The 17,168-nt window shown below is 34.5% G+C and overlaps 1 protein-coding gene across 1 annotated transcript in view; it reads left to right on the top strand.

Annotated features, from left to right (window-relative positions):
• The window catches only part of LMBRD1 (LMBR1 domain containing 1), a 136,590-nt gene that overhangs the window by 61,684 nt on the left and 57,738 nt on the right, over nt 1-17,168 (top strand). Inside the window, exons 8-9 of the mRNA XM_034991517.1 lie at nt 4,358-4,483; nt 9,737-9,889. Of these exons, the coding sequence (XP_034847408.1) occupies nt 4,358-4,483; nt 9,737-9,889 (279 nt within the window). The remainder of the gene's footprint in view (nt 1-4,357; nt 4,484-9,736; nt 9,890-17,168) is intronic.

Below are 17,168 nucleotides of genomic sequence, written 5' to 3'. Positions count from 1 at the left end.
TAGAATAGAATAGAATAGAATAGAATAGAATAGAATAGAATAGAATAAAATGAAAAAGCCCAAATAAAATCAAATCTGAAATGAAAAAGAAATTACAACTGATACCACAGAAATAAAAAGGATCATAAGAGAATATTGTAAACAATTATATGCCAACAAATTAGACAACCTAGAAGAGTTGGATAAATTTCTAGAAACACAATCTTCTGAGATTGACCATGAAGAATAGAAAATCTGAATAGACCAATTACTAGTAATGAAATTGAATCATGTACAAAAAACTTCAAGAAATAAAAGGCCAGATCGAGATGGCTTCACACATAAATTTTACCACAAATTTAAAGAAGAGTTAATATCTATCTGCCTGAAACTATTAAACAAAATTGAAGAGGAAGGAACACTTCCAAACTCATTTTACGAGGCCAGCATTACCCCATTACCAAAACCAGACAAAGACACTGCAGAAAAAGAAAACTACAGGCCAGTATTCCTGATGAACACAGAGGCTAAAATTCTGAAGAAACCAAAGTCAGCAATACATGAAAAGGATCATACACCATCACCAAGTGAGATTTATTTCAGGGATGTAAGGATGGTTTAACATTTGCAAATCAATCAGTGTGATACACCTCATTAACAAAACGAAGTGTAAAAATCATATCATTTCAATAGATGCAGAAAAAGCATTGACATAATTCAATATCTGTTTATGATAAAAACTCAACAAAATGGGTATAGACGGACATTCCTTAAAATAGTGAAGGCCATATATGACAGACCCACAGTAATGAAGGCCATACATGACAGACCCACAGCTGACATCATATTCAATGGTAAAAAGCTGAAAGTTTTTCCTCTAAGATTAGGAACAAGGCAAGAATGCACACTCTCGCCATCTTAATTCAACATAATATTGGAAGGCCTAGTGACTGCTGGTAGGCATGGAAAAGACATAAAAGGCATCCAAATTGAAAAAAAGTAAAACTTCCACTATTTGTCGAGGACATGATACTATATGGAGAAAACCCTAAAGACCATCAAAAAACTATTGGAACTACTAAATGAATTCAGTAAAGTTGCAGGATACAAAGTTAATATACAGAAATCTGTTACATTTCTATACACTAATAATAAAGTAGCATAGAGATTAACAGTCCCAGCTACAATTGTATCAAAAAGGACAGAATACCTAGGAATAAATTTAACCAAGGAGGTGAAAGATCTATACCCTGAAAACCATAAGACCTTGAGGAAAGAAATTGAAGGCCACCCTCAAAATGGAAAGATACACCATGCTCATGGATTGGAAGAATTAATATTGTTAAAATGTTCATACTACCCAAAATTACCTACAGAATCAGTGTAATCCCTTTCAAAATGCCAATGACATTTTTCACAGAGCCAGAACAAATAATCCTAAAATTTTTATGGGCCCCAAAGAGCCAAAGCAACCTTGAGAAAGAAGAACAAAGTTGGAGGACTCATGCTCCCTGATTTCAAATTATACTACAAAGCTATAGTAATGAAAATAATATGGTACCACAAAAACAGACACCTGGATCAACAGAATAGAATAGAAACCCCAGAAATAAACCCACATTTATGTGGTCAATTAATCTACATGAAAGGAGGCAAAAGCAGATGATGGGGAAAAGGCAGCCTTTTTAAATAATGGTGTGAAAACTGGACAACTGCAAGAGAAAGAATGAAATTGAGCCACTTTGTTACACCATATACAAAAATAAGCTCTAAATGGATTAAGGACTTGAACATAAGACCTGAAAACATAAATCTCCTTGAAGAAAATATAGGTAGTAAGCTTTCTGACATTGCTCTTAGCAATATTTTTTTGGATATGTCTCTTTAGGCAAGGGCAACAATAGCAAAAATAAATAAATGGGACTATACACAGTGAAGGAACTCATCAAAAGGAAAAGGCAACTTACTGAATGGAAGAAGATACTTGCAAATGATATATCCAGTAAGGGGTTGATACCCAAAATATATAAAGAACTCGTACAACTCAGTAACAAAAACAAAACAAAAAAGAAAAAACCCAACCTGATTTAAAAATGGGGCCTGAACATTTTTCCAAGAAGACATACAAATGGCCAACAGGCACATGAACAGATGCAACATCACTAATTATCAGGGAAATGCAAATCAAAACCACAATGAGATACTACCCCTGTTTGAATGGCTAATATCAAAAAGACAAGAAATAACACATTTGGTGAAGATATAGAGAAGAGAACCCTCATGCACTGTTGGTGGGAATGAAAATTGGTGTAGCCACTATAGAAAATAGTATGGAGGTTCCTCAAAACATTAAAAATAGAAATACCATATGATCCAGCATTTCTGCTGCTGGGTATTTATCTGAAGAAAACGAAAACAGTAATTCGAATGAACACCTCTGTGTTCATTGCAACATTATTTACAATAGACAAGATATGGAAGCAACCTATGTGTTCAACACTGAATGAATAAAGAAGATTTGATGTGCATGTGTGAACAACATGGAGGTTAGGGGTGCTGATCCCCCCGCATGTGTGAAAATCTGCATATAATTTTTGACTCCCCCCCAGACTTAACTATTAATAGGCTATTGTTGACCAGAAGCCTTACTGATAGCCTAAACAGTCAATTAACACATATTTTATGTATTATATGTGTTGTATACTGTATTCTTAAAATAGAGAAGGGGCGCCTGGGTGGCTCAGTTGTTAAGCATCTGCCTTCGGCTCAGGTCATGATCTCAGGGTCCTGGGATCGAGCCCTGCGTTAGGCTCCTGCTCAGCGGGAAGCCTGCTTCTCCCTCTCCCACTCCCCCTGTTTGTGTTCCCTCTCTCACTGTCTCTCTCTGTCAAATAAATAAAAATAATAATTATAATAAAAGTAAAATAGAGAAAAGGCAATGTTGTTAAAATCTTAAGGGAAATACATTTATAGTACTATACTGTATTTATAAAGAAAAGAATCCATGTATAAGTGGACCCTTGCAGTTCAAACCCAAGTTATTCAAAGGTCAACTATAAAATTGTCACTAAAGTTTTTTTGGAGTTGACATCTAGGTTGCAGAGAGTTTTTGAGACAATATGCAAGATCACCCGGGATATTTTGAAATTTGGGGGTTAAGCCTAAGAAATAGCCTTTATCACTTCTGCCTACATTCATTGTCTTGAACTCAATTTCATGAGCCTACTTAACTTCAGGGGAGACTGGCTCAAGTAGTTTGGCTGTGTGCTCAGGAGGAAAATGAAAAAAGATTTAAAATATGTAATGTGTCTGCTTTAGAGCCTGTTGCTGCAACCAGGAAGTGATAGTTGTCAGTTTTGTTTCTGAAGATTTAATGATTTAGAATAACGGTCATGTGGCAATTGTCATTAAGTGTTTTTAACGGTTACAATTAAAAATCATCATTTGGGACTGGCTAATATGGAAAAATATAAAATAATATGTTTATTAATGCTGATTAACATTAGAAAATACTTGTAGGAAAATATTTAAAATACTTAGCAAAATGATTAATTATACTTAAAACTTAAAATAAACTGTATACAGATAATTGGTATGCTAATTAAATAATATGTATGTATTAAAATAAATTTTAGTCAGGGTTTACTATATATAGTTTAGTATCTCATTGTGGTTTTGATTTGCATTTCCCTGATAATTAGTGATGTTGCATCTGTTCATGTGCCTGTTGGCCATTTGTATGTCTTCTTGGAAAAATGTCTGTTCAGGCCCCATTTTTAAATCAGGTTGGGTTTTTTCTTTTTTGTTTTGTTTTTGTTACTGAGTTGTACGAGTTCTTTATATATTTTGGGTATCAACCCCTTACTGGATATATCATTTGCAAGTATCTTCTTCCATTCAGTAAGTTGCCTTTTCCTTTTGATGAGTTCCTTCACTGTGTATAGTCCCATTTATTTATTTTTGCTATTGTTGCCCTTGCCTAAAGAGACATAGCCAAAAAAATATTGCTAAGAGCAATGTCAGAAAGCTTACTACCTATATTTTCTTCAAGGAGATTTATGTTTTCAGGTCTTATGTTCAAGTCCTTAATCCATTTAGAGCTTATTAATTTTGCAGCTTTTCCTTTGAACAATACATGTTATCTATTCTGTGAATAGTTAGTATTACAGATGTCAGTTTATATAACTGTGTGAAATAACAAGAGAATTATGAGACAGTATGTCATGATTCATTCCCATGTACTATGTTCTTCAGTGACTATAATCCTTCACAACTGCTTACTCTTGCACTTGCTTTAAAGTTTAAAGGACATTTTTCCCTCAGAACTGTATGTATAAAATAGTAGTACTAAAACACATTTTAATTTTGTTTCTTTTAGGCCTATGGCATGTCTGCATTACCTTTAAATCTAATAAAAGGCACCAGAAGTGCTGCTTATGAACGTTTAGAAAACACTGAAGACATTGAAGAAGTGGAGCAGCACATTCAAACGATTAAATCAAAAGTGAGTTGTTATTTTATTGTAATTGGGAAGTATAAAAGCATATTGTCTTTGCACTACTTTCTGATATGACTTAGACATTGGCAATCCCATATATTTGACATCATTTGAATTTTTCAACATATCCTTAACAAACTATGTCCATGGTTTTAAAATTTGTCTTCTGTGAAATGCAAGACACTGACAATTTGAGAATTTCTATCAATGTTCTAACAAGTAAAAGCAAAAGTTTTGCTCAGGTATGATCAAGACCTTGCTTTATTCCGAGGTATGTTGATTTCATGTGTAACATCAGATTTTACTGTATCACTTATGTTCAAGTTTTATGTACTAGTGGAATAAGCTAAAAATTGCATGTAATCGCTTGCCAATTGAATGTACTTCTAAAAACACAATGAAGTTTCTTTCTCTGTCACCTTCAAGTAACAGATAAATATTATTTATAGAACATATTTATAGAAAAGATAAATAATACTTATAGAACACATAAAACCTATTTATAGAACATTTCTAAACTAGCTAAAACTAAATAGTATTAAACTAGCATAATCCTGGGGCGCCTGGGTGGCTCAGTTGGTTGGGCGACTGCCTTCGGCTCAGGTCATGATCCTGGAGTCCTGGGATCGAGTCCCGCATCGGGCTCCCTGCTCAGCAGGGAGTCTGCTTCTCCCTCTGACCTTCCCCCCCTCATGCTGTCTCTCTAATAAATAAATAAATAAATAAATAAATCTTTAAAAAAAATAAAATAAAAAAATAAAAAAAAATAAACTAGCGTAATCCTGATACAGAAATCGGATGATAATTGCATACAAAAAAGAAGACTACATATATACTGGTCTCTCATGAACATAGAAGCAAATGTTTTAATATAAGGAAAAGTATTAGCAATTCAAACCTGTGCTGTAATAAGAATATTTTATAATTATCAGATTAGGTTTATCCTAGAAATTCAAGGATGATACATTAGAAAATCTACTAAAGTAGTTTAATGTAGTGAGGATAAATGAGAAATATAAGCATTTTAATAGCTGCTAAAGAATATTTAGTAAAAGTCAATTTGTAGTTATGTTTTTTTTTTTTTTTTTAAAAAAAGCCTTACCAAATTAGAAGAGAAGAGAGTACTTAGGAAAGGAAATCTATAATGAGTGTCATACTTAATGATGAATTAAACATTCCCATTGAAGTCACACATAGGTCAGTGTGGTCAGTATCATTGTTGCTCATTAGCATATTCCTGGAGGTCCTTGTCAGATAAGAGAGAATGCCAGTATAAACCTAAGAGGGAGAGAGAGGAAAAGGGAAATATCCTTATTATTCACATATCATCCACCAAGAAAATCTGAAAGAATGATCAACAAATTAATGGAACTAATAAGAGTTCATCAAAGTGCCTGGATACAAACATACAGAAATCAGTTGGAAGATGTAGTAGAAAATGGTCTCATTCACAATAGCTGCAGACTATAAAATAATAAGGAATGTCAGAATCGTCCTGGTAGAAATTAAATAAAATTTATTGCAATACATAATAGGAGACTGAAATATATGGAGAACTTCATCAGTTCCTGATTGGGAAGATTGAATATTATAGAGATGACAGTTTTTCATAAGTTTAGGTGGAAATTTATAAAAGGCAAAATATGAAATTTTCGTAGACCCCCTGAATTCAGATCAAATACAAAATTTACAAAACATTAGGAGAAAGTGAAAGTAAAATTTTATCTTGGTGTACAGAAGACCTTTCTAAACATGACACAAAAAAACCCCAAATGCTAATTGAGAGATTGGTGAGTTTTACTTTTTTTTTTTTTTTAAATTTATTCGACAGCACAAGTAGGCAGAGTGGCAGGCAGAGGGAGAGGGAGAAGCAGGCTCTCCGCTGAGCAGGGAGCTGGACGTGGGGCTCGATCCCAGGACCCCAGGATCATGACCTGAGCCGAAGGCAGCCACTCAACCGACTGAGCCACCCAGGCGCCCCTACATTTTTAAGTTCTAAAATTTATGTACCCAAAAAGCACCACCAAAAGGAAGTCTATAATGTAGGAGGAAATAATCTGCAGTATGAGTATGTATAAAGAACATCTTCAAATCAGTAAGAAAAAAAGATAAGCAATACATAGAAATAATGAACAAAAGACCCAAATAGAGTTTACTGAAGGAAAAATTAAATTCTTCAGTGAAAAATATAAAATGATGCTTCAGCTCTTCAGTAGTAAGTAGGTTGACCAAGCATCCCAGTTTGCCTGGGACCTGAGGGGATTTTCCAGGACATGGAACTTGGAGTACAGAGACCAGGATGGTTGGTCACCCTGTTATCAGAGATAGTAATCAGAGATATGCTAATTAGAGCATCTCAATATTTTATCTTTTAGAAGTCTTTAAAACTTTTACCTTTGTCAGGTATTAGATTTTGGGGATAGATATACTGCTTGTGGGAATGTAAAATATACAGCTTTTTAAAGAAAATTGTATGATATGACATGTGCCTGTACACACAAACACATCCCTTTTAATAAAGTTTAACCAGCAGTTGATGTCTAGGAGCATCTCTGACTCAAGTATATGTATATACTTATATCTGGGTGAAGAAGGATGTTCATGCACATTGTTAATGCTTCCCCAAAAAGAAAACAATCTAAATGTTCAAAAATAAGGTATTTATTAATATACCATGGTATAATGTGGTATGCATGAGGTAGATTTATATAGACTGAAGAATATATCTTAATAGAATCAAATCAGATTCTCTCAGTTCAAAATCTAGCCCTCCTTATTATGCATATAATTATCTGTGGGCCTTATTTTCCTACTCTAATAAATGGAAATAATATTACTACCAACTTCAAAGTTATATTATGAAGATTTAAGGAGAATAAACGGTAAAGAACAGATCGGTTTTAGGCACAAGAAATGTGCTCAAGAAATGTTAGCTATTATGTACAACAGAAACCCATACGAATATTAACAGATATGCATGCATGCAAATACATAGAAAATGTGTAGAAGGATATTGTATTGCTTAATGGAGGTAATAGTAGGAAAGGGCAGTGGTACTCTGGGATAGTATGAAGGGAAGCTTTCATGTTTTACTTTTTTTAAAACAAAAGGTATGTATTCATATGCTTTATAATTACATTTTTTTTTCCAGATGAGATAATTAGTTGACTGCTGGGTTTCTATCCTGGTGTTTGTTTCTCTGACCAAAATTATTCTTATATTGTTTTGGTCAATAGGTGAAGCAGAGGCAAAGCCCTTACTCCACTGAAATATTCACCAAGTAGACAGATATATAACTTGGGTTTATTTTTAGTGGACCCTTAAATCGGTTTACTTTTTTTCTGAAATAGTGAAAGCTAGTTGTTAAATAAAACTACCTCATTGTTGGTATCCTTTGGGTATTAGAATGGCATTTCTGAGAAAAATTATATGTTTATGATACAAAGTACTGTACCTTTCTCATGCCACACACTTGAAGTATTATTGCCTGGATCTGTCTTCTAGAAGGGAATGTTTGTTTTATTCCTTTGTCCTTCCAAAAATACCTTTCTCTGAGGTTCCTTTTTCTTGGGAAGAAGTTCGATAGTACCCATTGTACTTAAAGGAATGAAGATAATTAAATATAGTCTAGTGTATGCAAAGTATACAGTAGCACCAGCATCTCCTGGGACTTTGGTAGAAATGCACATTTTAGGCCCCACCCACGGCCAACTAAATTTTATTTATAGGATCTAGAAATCTGTGTTTAACAAACTTTTCAGGTAATTGTTATGCATGATAAAGTTTGAGAAGCAGTTTGATAAAGTATGGAAGACGACAGCTGGTTCCAGAAGAGTATGGCAGTGCCATTATGTAAAGAGATCATTATTACTGTATAGATATCTTTATTAAAGAATATTTGAATATTGTCTTCATTATAGCTGTGATTTTAGATGAGGCTGCACTGCATATGCTAGAGAGCAATTTTGTTGTCTCTCTCTTAAGAACCTATTTAAACCTGAATAGGGATATTAACATTTTAATATCTGTTGTCTTTACATTTTATTTTTTTAAAGATTTTATTTATTTGAGAGAGAGCGAGCACAAGCATGAGTTGGGGGAGGGGCAGAGGCAGAGGGAGAGGGAGAGGGAGAAAGCAGATTACCCACTGAGCAGGGAGCCCGATGCAGGGCTCAATCCCAGGACCCTAGGATCATGACTTGAGCCGAAAGCAGACACTTACCCAACTGAACCACCCAAGTGCCCCTGATGTCTTTACATTTTAAAAATGCAGTTCCATGTAAATATTTTTCTTGTTGTTTCCAATAAAAGCAAACAAATTTATGCTTCACTTTTTTGTACTTAGCAATTGTCATATTATTGTAATTAATTATTGTATCCAGTTGAAGATACTTGGGGGCAGGGGAGTTCAAGCGGGAAAGTGTTATCTTTGAACCACCATTGAGAAAGGTACTGCTTATGGTTATAGTAAGCATCACATAAAAATAGATGGATTGGGGCCCCTGGGTGGCTCAGTCGGTTAAGCGGCTGCCTTCAGCTCGGGTCATGATCCCACGGTCCTGGGATCGAGCCCCGCATCGGGCTCCCTGCTCAGCGAGAAGCCTACTTCTCCCTCTCCCACTCCCCCTACTTGTGTTCCCTCTCTTGCTGTCTCTCTCTGTCAAATAAATAAATAAAATCTTTAAAAAAAAAATAGATGGATGAAAGTTACCTCTCAGTAGGCTGGCCAAAAAAAACATGACTTATTTGCAAAAGTACTTGGAGAATAAGAAAGTGACATTTCTTAGCAATTGTTATAAGTACCTCTGCATAGCACATACTAGTATTACATCTCTCTGCTGTATCTGAATCAGGGGCTGACCAAAGGGAGAGAAGGGGTAGAACCAAATATATTAAGATAAGGGATAGAAAGAGGAGCTTGGAGGTGAGAGAGAGTAATTGAACAAATTGAATAAAGTGCCCCATAAAAAGGGCATTTTTAAAGATACTTATCTCCTTTCCACGTAACTTTACCATATATTTGGAAAATAGGAATCAAGAAGTTCAGTATTAAATGTACACACATCTATATTTTGATGCTGATCTTGGTTCAGAGATGTGTATTGTCACAAAGATGTCATTTTTTTTTTCAGTTTGTAAATTTGCCTAGGGAGTATCCAACCTAAAAAAAGTTTTGTTGCATGATTTGATAAATCTGATGGGTACTTTACTAAGACCTTAATGGTAAAAAACTGTTTTATTTTGTTCTGTTACTTGCAGAGCAAAGATGGTCGACCTTTGCCAGCAAGGGATAAACGCGCCTTAAAACAATTTGAAGAAAGGTTACGAACACTTAGGAAAAGAGAGAGGCACTTAGAATTCATTGAAAACAGCTGGTGGACAAAATTTTGTGGTGCTCTGCGTCCCCTGAAGGTAAATGGAGTTTTAAAAAAATTATGTTGTCACTCTTTTCCCAAGTTTATATAGACCTCTTAGAGTAATTGAGTTCTCTTTGTGAGGAATTACAGCATGGTACTTACGAGCATGAATTTCGGAGTTAAAGTGATTTTGAATCATAGCTCTGTCACTTGGTAGTTTGGGCCGGTTACACACCTCTCTGAGCTTCATTCATTTACTCATGTGTAAAGCAAGTATTATAACAGAGATGCTGGGAAATTTAAATTAAAATAGAAGAAAGTAATATAGTGTGTTGCTAACACATTTTGTAAGTTTGTACTTCTCCATAAATAGGAGAACTGGGACCTATATTAGAACTCAGGAACCCTATAAACTGAAAGTAATAGAATTTGCTTCATTGTTAGATGGTATGTTTCTGAAAGTATATAAAAAGGTATTATTTAGGACAGAAAACCATTAATTAGTCCGTACTGCCTCCCTCCCTCCTTTCTTCCCTCCCTCCCTTCCTTCCTTTCCTTCTTTTCCTCCTTTCTTTTATTTTTTGAAAGTATCATTTGCTAGCCATGAATTCTTCAGACAGTGGTACCTCCATTGAACTAAGGGCATAATAATACAACTCTGAGTCTAAAAAGTAGCTAGAACTGCTGGCCACAGACTTCTATATTGTCCATTCTGTATCTGGCATTTCAAACACCAAGCTATGTATATAATAGTGTGTAAGTTGTAATTTAGAAAGTGCAGTGAATAGACTGGTTTAAGGAAAGTTAGGCAAGGTGAAGCTATAAAGTGGGTTTTGGCTAAGTTTTAAAAAAAAATGTTTTAGAGAGCCTCATGAAAGGGTTAGTCAGGTTGAGTTCTGCTTTGTCTTCCTCTTGTAATTAGAAAGGAAATAAGGAAATGCATTGACTGCTCACCTTAAAAACCTGCTTTTTGAAAGAGTTCTTCAAAAATATATCGTAATCAGATCTATTGTTTATTTTTAAACCTTCTATTAGAATCAGTTTTATTGAAGAGTCACCACTCCTTTTTTGCGGGGTGATTGTCTTTATATCAGAAGTATGATGAAATCCTCCTCAATCTTTTTTTTTTTAATCTCCTCAACCTTACCTTAATTCTATATTTTTTATATGGCTTCTTTATAAATATTTATAACTGGTCTAACATGGGCTGCCTTGATTTAAACACACTCTGTCCTATTTCACTGAACCCATGTGTAGAGGGATTTTTAAATCAACTTTAATAAGTGTGCAGATTGATTTTGCTAAGTGCAGGTATGTAGATATGGAAGATCCACATCACTCCAAAAAGCTACTTGATGTCTTCCCCTGTCCCATTGAACTCAGACCCTGGATAGCCGTTGATGTCTTTCTGTCATTATAGTTTAGTTTTTTGTGTTCTATAATTTCATGTAAATGAAATCATAGAGTGTAGTATAATCTTTTTTCTGGCTTTTTTGGTGCAACAAAATGTTTTTGAGATTTGTCTATGTTGCATGTTTTCTTTCAGTAATTCATTGTTTTACTGCTGAGTAGCATCCTGATATGTCTGTCTATGCACAGTTTGTTTATCCACTCACCTTTTAGTGGAGATTTGAGTTATTTCCAGTTTGAGATTATTATGAATAATGCTGATGTGAACATCTGATATAGATGTGTGTTTTCATTTCATTCATTTTTCTTGGGTAAATAACTAGGAGTAGAATTTCTGAGTGTAATGTTTAATGTACATTTAACTTTATAAAAAACTGCCAATGTATTTTCCAAAGTGGTTGTACCATTTTGCATTCCCACAGCAATATGGGATTCCAAATTGCTTCACATCCTTGTCAACTCTTATATTGTAACTTTGTAATAGTTATTCTGATGGATGTATAATACTAATTCATTATGGTTTTGATTTGCATTTCCTTGGTGACTAATGATACTGAGCATTTTTTAGTATTCTTATTGTGTATTTTCTTTAAAATGCTTGTGTAAATCTTTTGTCCTTTTTTTAAAATTTTTTAATGAGTGAGTTACAAGAATTCTTTATATATGCTGCATTAAGTACTTTGTGAAATATATGTATTGTGAATGTTGTCTCTTACTTTATAGCTTGCCTTTATGTATTCTTAAACTGTCATTCAAAGAGATGTTCCTTAAATTTTTATTGCAATCATTTTCTCATATGTTTTCTTCTGGAAATTTTATGGTTTTAGCTCTTATATTTTAGGTTTGCAGTCCATTTTAAGTTAATATTGTGGGATGGTATAACTTAAGGGTTTATTTTCCATATGGATATTCAGTTGTTTCAGTAGCATTTTTGTCAAGACTGTTCTTTGCTCACTGACTTTCCTTGGTACTTTTGTCAAACCAATTGATCATGTGTATATGTGGGTCTATTTCAGGACTTCTTTTTTGCTCCATTGATTTATATGTCCTTATGCTAAAACTTGATTACTGGTATGTTATACAATCAGTCATGAAATCAAGGAGTATAAATTCTTCAGTTTTGTTTTTCTTTTTCAGTATTGTTTTAGCTATTCTAGATATTTGCATTTCCATATAAATTTTAGAATCAATGTAGAATTCTACAGAAGACCCACTGGGATTTCTATTGGGATTACTTTGAATCTGTAGGCAGATTTGGGGAGAATTGATATTGTAAACTTGAACCAAATGAGAGTTTGTCCACCTGATGCACAGCAAGCCAGTAAAAACTGACACCAGCCTTTTGCAGTGAAGAATGATATTGGTGTGGCACCACCCAGGATAACGGAGCTAATGCTCTAAAGATCTGAGCTACCTGATGGCTTGCAAGTGAAGGTTTTTAAAGGCAAAATTTGGGGCAGGGGGCCTCCTGAGAAGGTCAGCCCCACTGATTGGAGGCCCATGTTAGCAGGTACTCTAGTACTGCTTTGTCTGGTGCCTCAGAGGTCTTTTCCATCTCAAGAGACTTGGAATCTGAAAAATACCTTTATTCTATATGTTAGAAATTTCATTAGGTACATTTGGTGATTATATCTTTACTTGTAAGCTAGTGGGGTTGTATAAAACAAGGTTTATATTTACAGGTTCCCTGGCCAATCCAGCCGTGACCAGGGATGGTAGGCCCTTTAGTATTCATTCTCTCATCTGAACTGACAAGATGGGTGCTGGCTTTAATATCTTAATACTGAATCTCCTAGTCCATGAACATGAGATCTTTCCATTTATTTATGATATCTGAAAGTTCTCTTTGCAGTATTTTGTAGGTTCAGCATAGAGGTCTTTCAAATATTTTGATAAATATATCTATATCTTTGTTTATACTGTTACACATGATTTTATTTAATTTCAGTTTTCAGTTATTGGCTTCTTAGTATGTAGAAATTTGTTTCTGTACATTGATCTCATATCATGCAACCTGGCTAAATTATTACTTCTAGTAGCCTTATTATAGATTCCTAAGGAATTTTTATGTACATGAACATGTTAGCTGCTAAAAGACAGTTTTATTTCTTCCTTTTCAATCTAAGAGTTCCAGGTGCTTTTTTTTTCTTATTGCACTGGCTAAAACCTCCCATACAATCAATTTACCACTTACTCTTTTTGTTATATAAATGTATTATTCTTGAATATGGAACTAAATGCTTACCTGTCTTTCATTTTCTGGGCCTGTTAGGAATAATAGGAATAATTAGGAGTAATAGACATGCCTGAAGGAAAACTCTGGGGATATAAACTTACTGTTCTATAATTGAGGGTTTAATATGAATGTGAAGAGATAAGCACTGCTTTTTTTTACTCAGATGAAATATGAAAATTATTCTTCAGTGTGTTTGTGCACAGTTGATATAATTCAGAAATAGGAAGTCACATGCTCTAAGTGCTTCTTAAACATTATCATCCAAGTAGTCCTAGTGGAAGAAGGTAGAGATAGGCCCACTAATTCCTCTGCATTGCTCAGTACATCCCGGAGGTGACTTAAGACCTGTGAGAAGCTCCTGATACAAAATTTCTTTTTTTTTTTTTTAAGATTTTTTTAATTTATTTATTTGACAGAGAAAGACACAGCGAGAGAGGGAACACAAACGGGGAGTGGGAGAGGGAGAAGCAGACTCCCTGCCGAGCAGGGAGCCCGATGCGGGACTCGATCCCGGGACTCCAGGATCATGACCTGAGCCGAAGGCAGTCGCTTAACCAACTGAGCCACCCAGGCGCCCCAAAATTTCTTTGAAGTTATGCTCTATCTCAAAATTTTGTGCTAGTATTGCCTTTTACTCTGTATTCTAATCCATGTTTATTTTATTATAAAATGTATTAGATTTAAATTTTTGCAAATGCAAAAGTTCAGAGTTTGATGATTATATGATTTTTTTGAGAAAATATAATTTTTTTCCCTTAAGATTAGATCCCCTGAGATACCTACTGATCTTGTGATTTCACATTACCATGTATTTTGCCGGGTATACATACCTCATTTCTTCTTTTTTTTTTTTTTAAGATTTTTATTTATTTGAGAGAGAGAGAGAGAGAGCACAAGCAGGGTGGGGGAGGGGCGGGGGCAAAGGGAGAGGAAGAAGCAGGCTCCCCGCTGATCAGGGATCCTGATGCGGGGCTCTATCCAAGGACCCTGGGATCATGACCTGAGCCTAAAGGAAACACTTAACCAACTGAGCCACCCAGGCATCCCTGCTTACCTCATTTCAGAGGCATGGATTTTGCTGTCACATACATCTGGTTTTGAGTACTTGTTCAGATCCTCACCAGCAATGTAAACTTGTTACTTCACCTTTCTTTTTCTTTTTTTAAAGATTTACTTATTTACTTCTGAGAGATGGGGGGGGGGAGAGAGAGCACAAGTGCAGGGAGGGGCAGAGGGAGAGAGAAATTTTAGCAGACTCCTTGCTGAGCTTGGAGCCTGACACGGGGCTTGGTCTCACGACCCTGAGATCTTGACCTGAGCCGAAATCAAGAGTCGGGCACTTAACCGACTGTGCCACCCAGGTGTCCTGTTACTTCACCTTTCTAAACCTTAACTTTTCTCATCATTATAATGGAGTTACATACTTACCTTATTTTTGTTATGGGAATTAAAAGAAATAATGTATGTAGTGTTAGTGCCTTTTGATGTAAACAGCTCAGAAAACTGCAGCTGCTATTGTTATAGTTCTATATATAGGATTTTTCAACTTCTTAAATGTTGCCGGAGAACTCAAGGGAAAAAATCAGTTTTGTGTTGTAGACATTTATAAAACTAAGCATCTAATTAGAATAAGTTAATGGCTCCTTAAAACAACTTTTATATATAATACTGAACACATGTCTAAGCATACAGTCTAATGTTAATTAAATACTTGAATAAATTCTCCCCTGACAGAAGGGCATACTATGAGCTTTTACAGCTAATTGGCCTGGGTAACCTATAGATTCATTAGGTTTTAAATACAATTTTTGATTTTATTATATATATATTACTTTATTTACTATATGTATATATATGTTTACTATATATATATATATATATATATATATATATATTTGCCTATTCTGGGTATCTCATATAAGTGGAATTATTCTGTATTTGTTCTTTTGTGCTCAGCGGGGAGCCTGCTTCTTGCAAAAGAATTGCAAGCAGGGACTCAAACAGATACTTATCCACCAGTTTCCACAGCAGCATTATTCACAAAAGCCAAAAGTTGGAAACAACCCAAATGTGCACCAACAGATAAACAAAATGTGAAATATACATATAATTGAATATTATTCAGTCTTAAAAAGGAATGAAATTTTGATACATCTACAACATGGACGAATCTTGAAGACATTATACAAATTTGGATCATGTATGGGAGAGTTCATTTCTGGGGTCTGTTCTATTGGTTATATATCTGCCTTTATGCCAGTACCAAGCTGTTTTGATTACTGTAGCTTTGTAGTAAGTTTTGAAATAAGGAAATATGAGTCTTGTAACTTTGTTTTTCTTCCGCAAGATTGTTTTGGCTATTTGAGATTTTTTGAAATTCCATATGAATTTTAGGATAGGTTTTTTTGTTTCTGCGTAAAAACACCTTTCCAAAAAACACCTTTGTACTTTTCATAGGCATTATGTTGGTTCTGTAGATCATTTTCAGTGTTATTGTTATTTTAACAATATTAAAGTTTTAAGTCCATTAACATGGCATATCTTTACATTTACTTATGTCTACTTGAGTTTCTTTCAGCAGTGTTTTGTAGTTTTCAGTGTATAAGTCTTTTGTCTCTTTGTTTAAATTTATCCCTAAGCATTTTATTATTTTTGGTTCTGTTTATTTGAATCAGACCCATAATAAAGAACTAGCAAAATTTTTAATCCTGCTTGTCCCACTAATCTCCTAACCCCCCAACATATACACAAACATAAACCAACTAAATTTCATAAGGTGAGCAAACAGTGAAAAATAATTTCATTGTACACAGACAATGCGTTGTTGTTTTGAAGGTGTGTGGAAATATTTTATGTTTCTTTACTAATATTTTTGTCATGTCATTTTACCCTTTGAAATTTACTGTGAATTATGTTTAAAGATGTAGCAGATTTCCTTTCTCAGAATAATACTTAAAGCATGTATGTTTTACATGGTGGTGGTGGTTTGTTTTAGGCCATACTGTTTGAGTATGTCTAAAGACAAAGACTGGCACTTTCTAACTTTAAAGAAGTCTTATTAAATGTTTTACTGGAAGTATAAGTGTGCATTCCAGATTTTTACTTGATCACTATATGAGATATATACTTTAGTGTAGGTGCTTCTTAAGATGTGTTTTGGGTGGTTTAGGTTGGTAGTAATTGTGTGTTAAAGTTCCTGTAACCTACAGTGTCTTTTGTAGATTGCCAGTAACTTTATGGTATGGATACTGAAGTTCATATAAGAATAAACCCACTTGTAAGCGACTTAATCCATCTTTATATTAGTACAGTCATGAAACTTAAGTGTGTAGAAAAGCTTGGATTGGGTCTTGGAAATCAGTGACTGATCAATACATAACTTTGTTTTTGTGTTTGTTTTGAAGAACAACTTGTTTAATATATATGGTTGATTCATTAACATTGAACTTAAGACTAACAGCAGTTATAACTCATGCCTGAACAGAGTTTACCTAACACATATATTTTCTCAGTAATTATAGCCTTCTTAGTCTTAGGAACACTACACAGCACTTCAGCACTATGCTTGGGGGCTGTTTAAAAGAGCAGAAGTACCAATACAAAAGCACAAAAATACAAAGAATGTTAACACTAAATAGACAAAAGATACTTGTTTACAGTATGAGACCTGAAATGGTTTGCCTTGTTG

The sequence above is a fragment of the Mirounga leonina genome, unplaced genomic scaffold (genome assembly GCF_011800145.1).
Source record: "Mirounga leonina isolate KUSES-001 unplaced genomic scaffold, KU_Mleo_1.0 Mir_53, whole genome shotgun sequence".
Lineage (NCBI taxonomy): Eukaryota > Metazoa > Chordata > Mammalia > Carnivora > Phocidae > Mirounga > Mirounga leonina.
The sequence above is the reverse complement of the archived record's forward strand: the minus strand, read 5'-3'. Positions and strand labels throughout refer to the sequence as shown.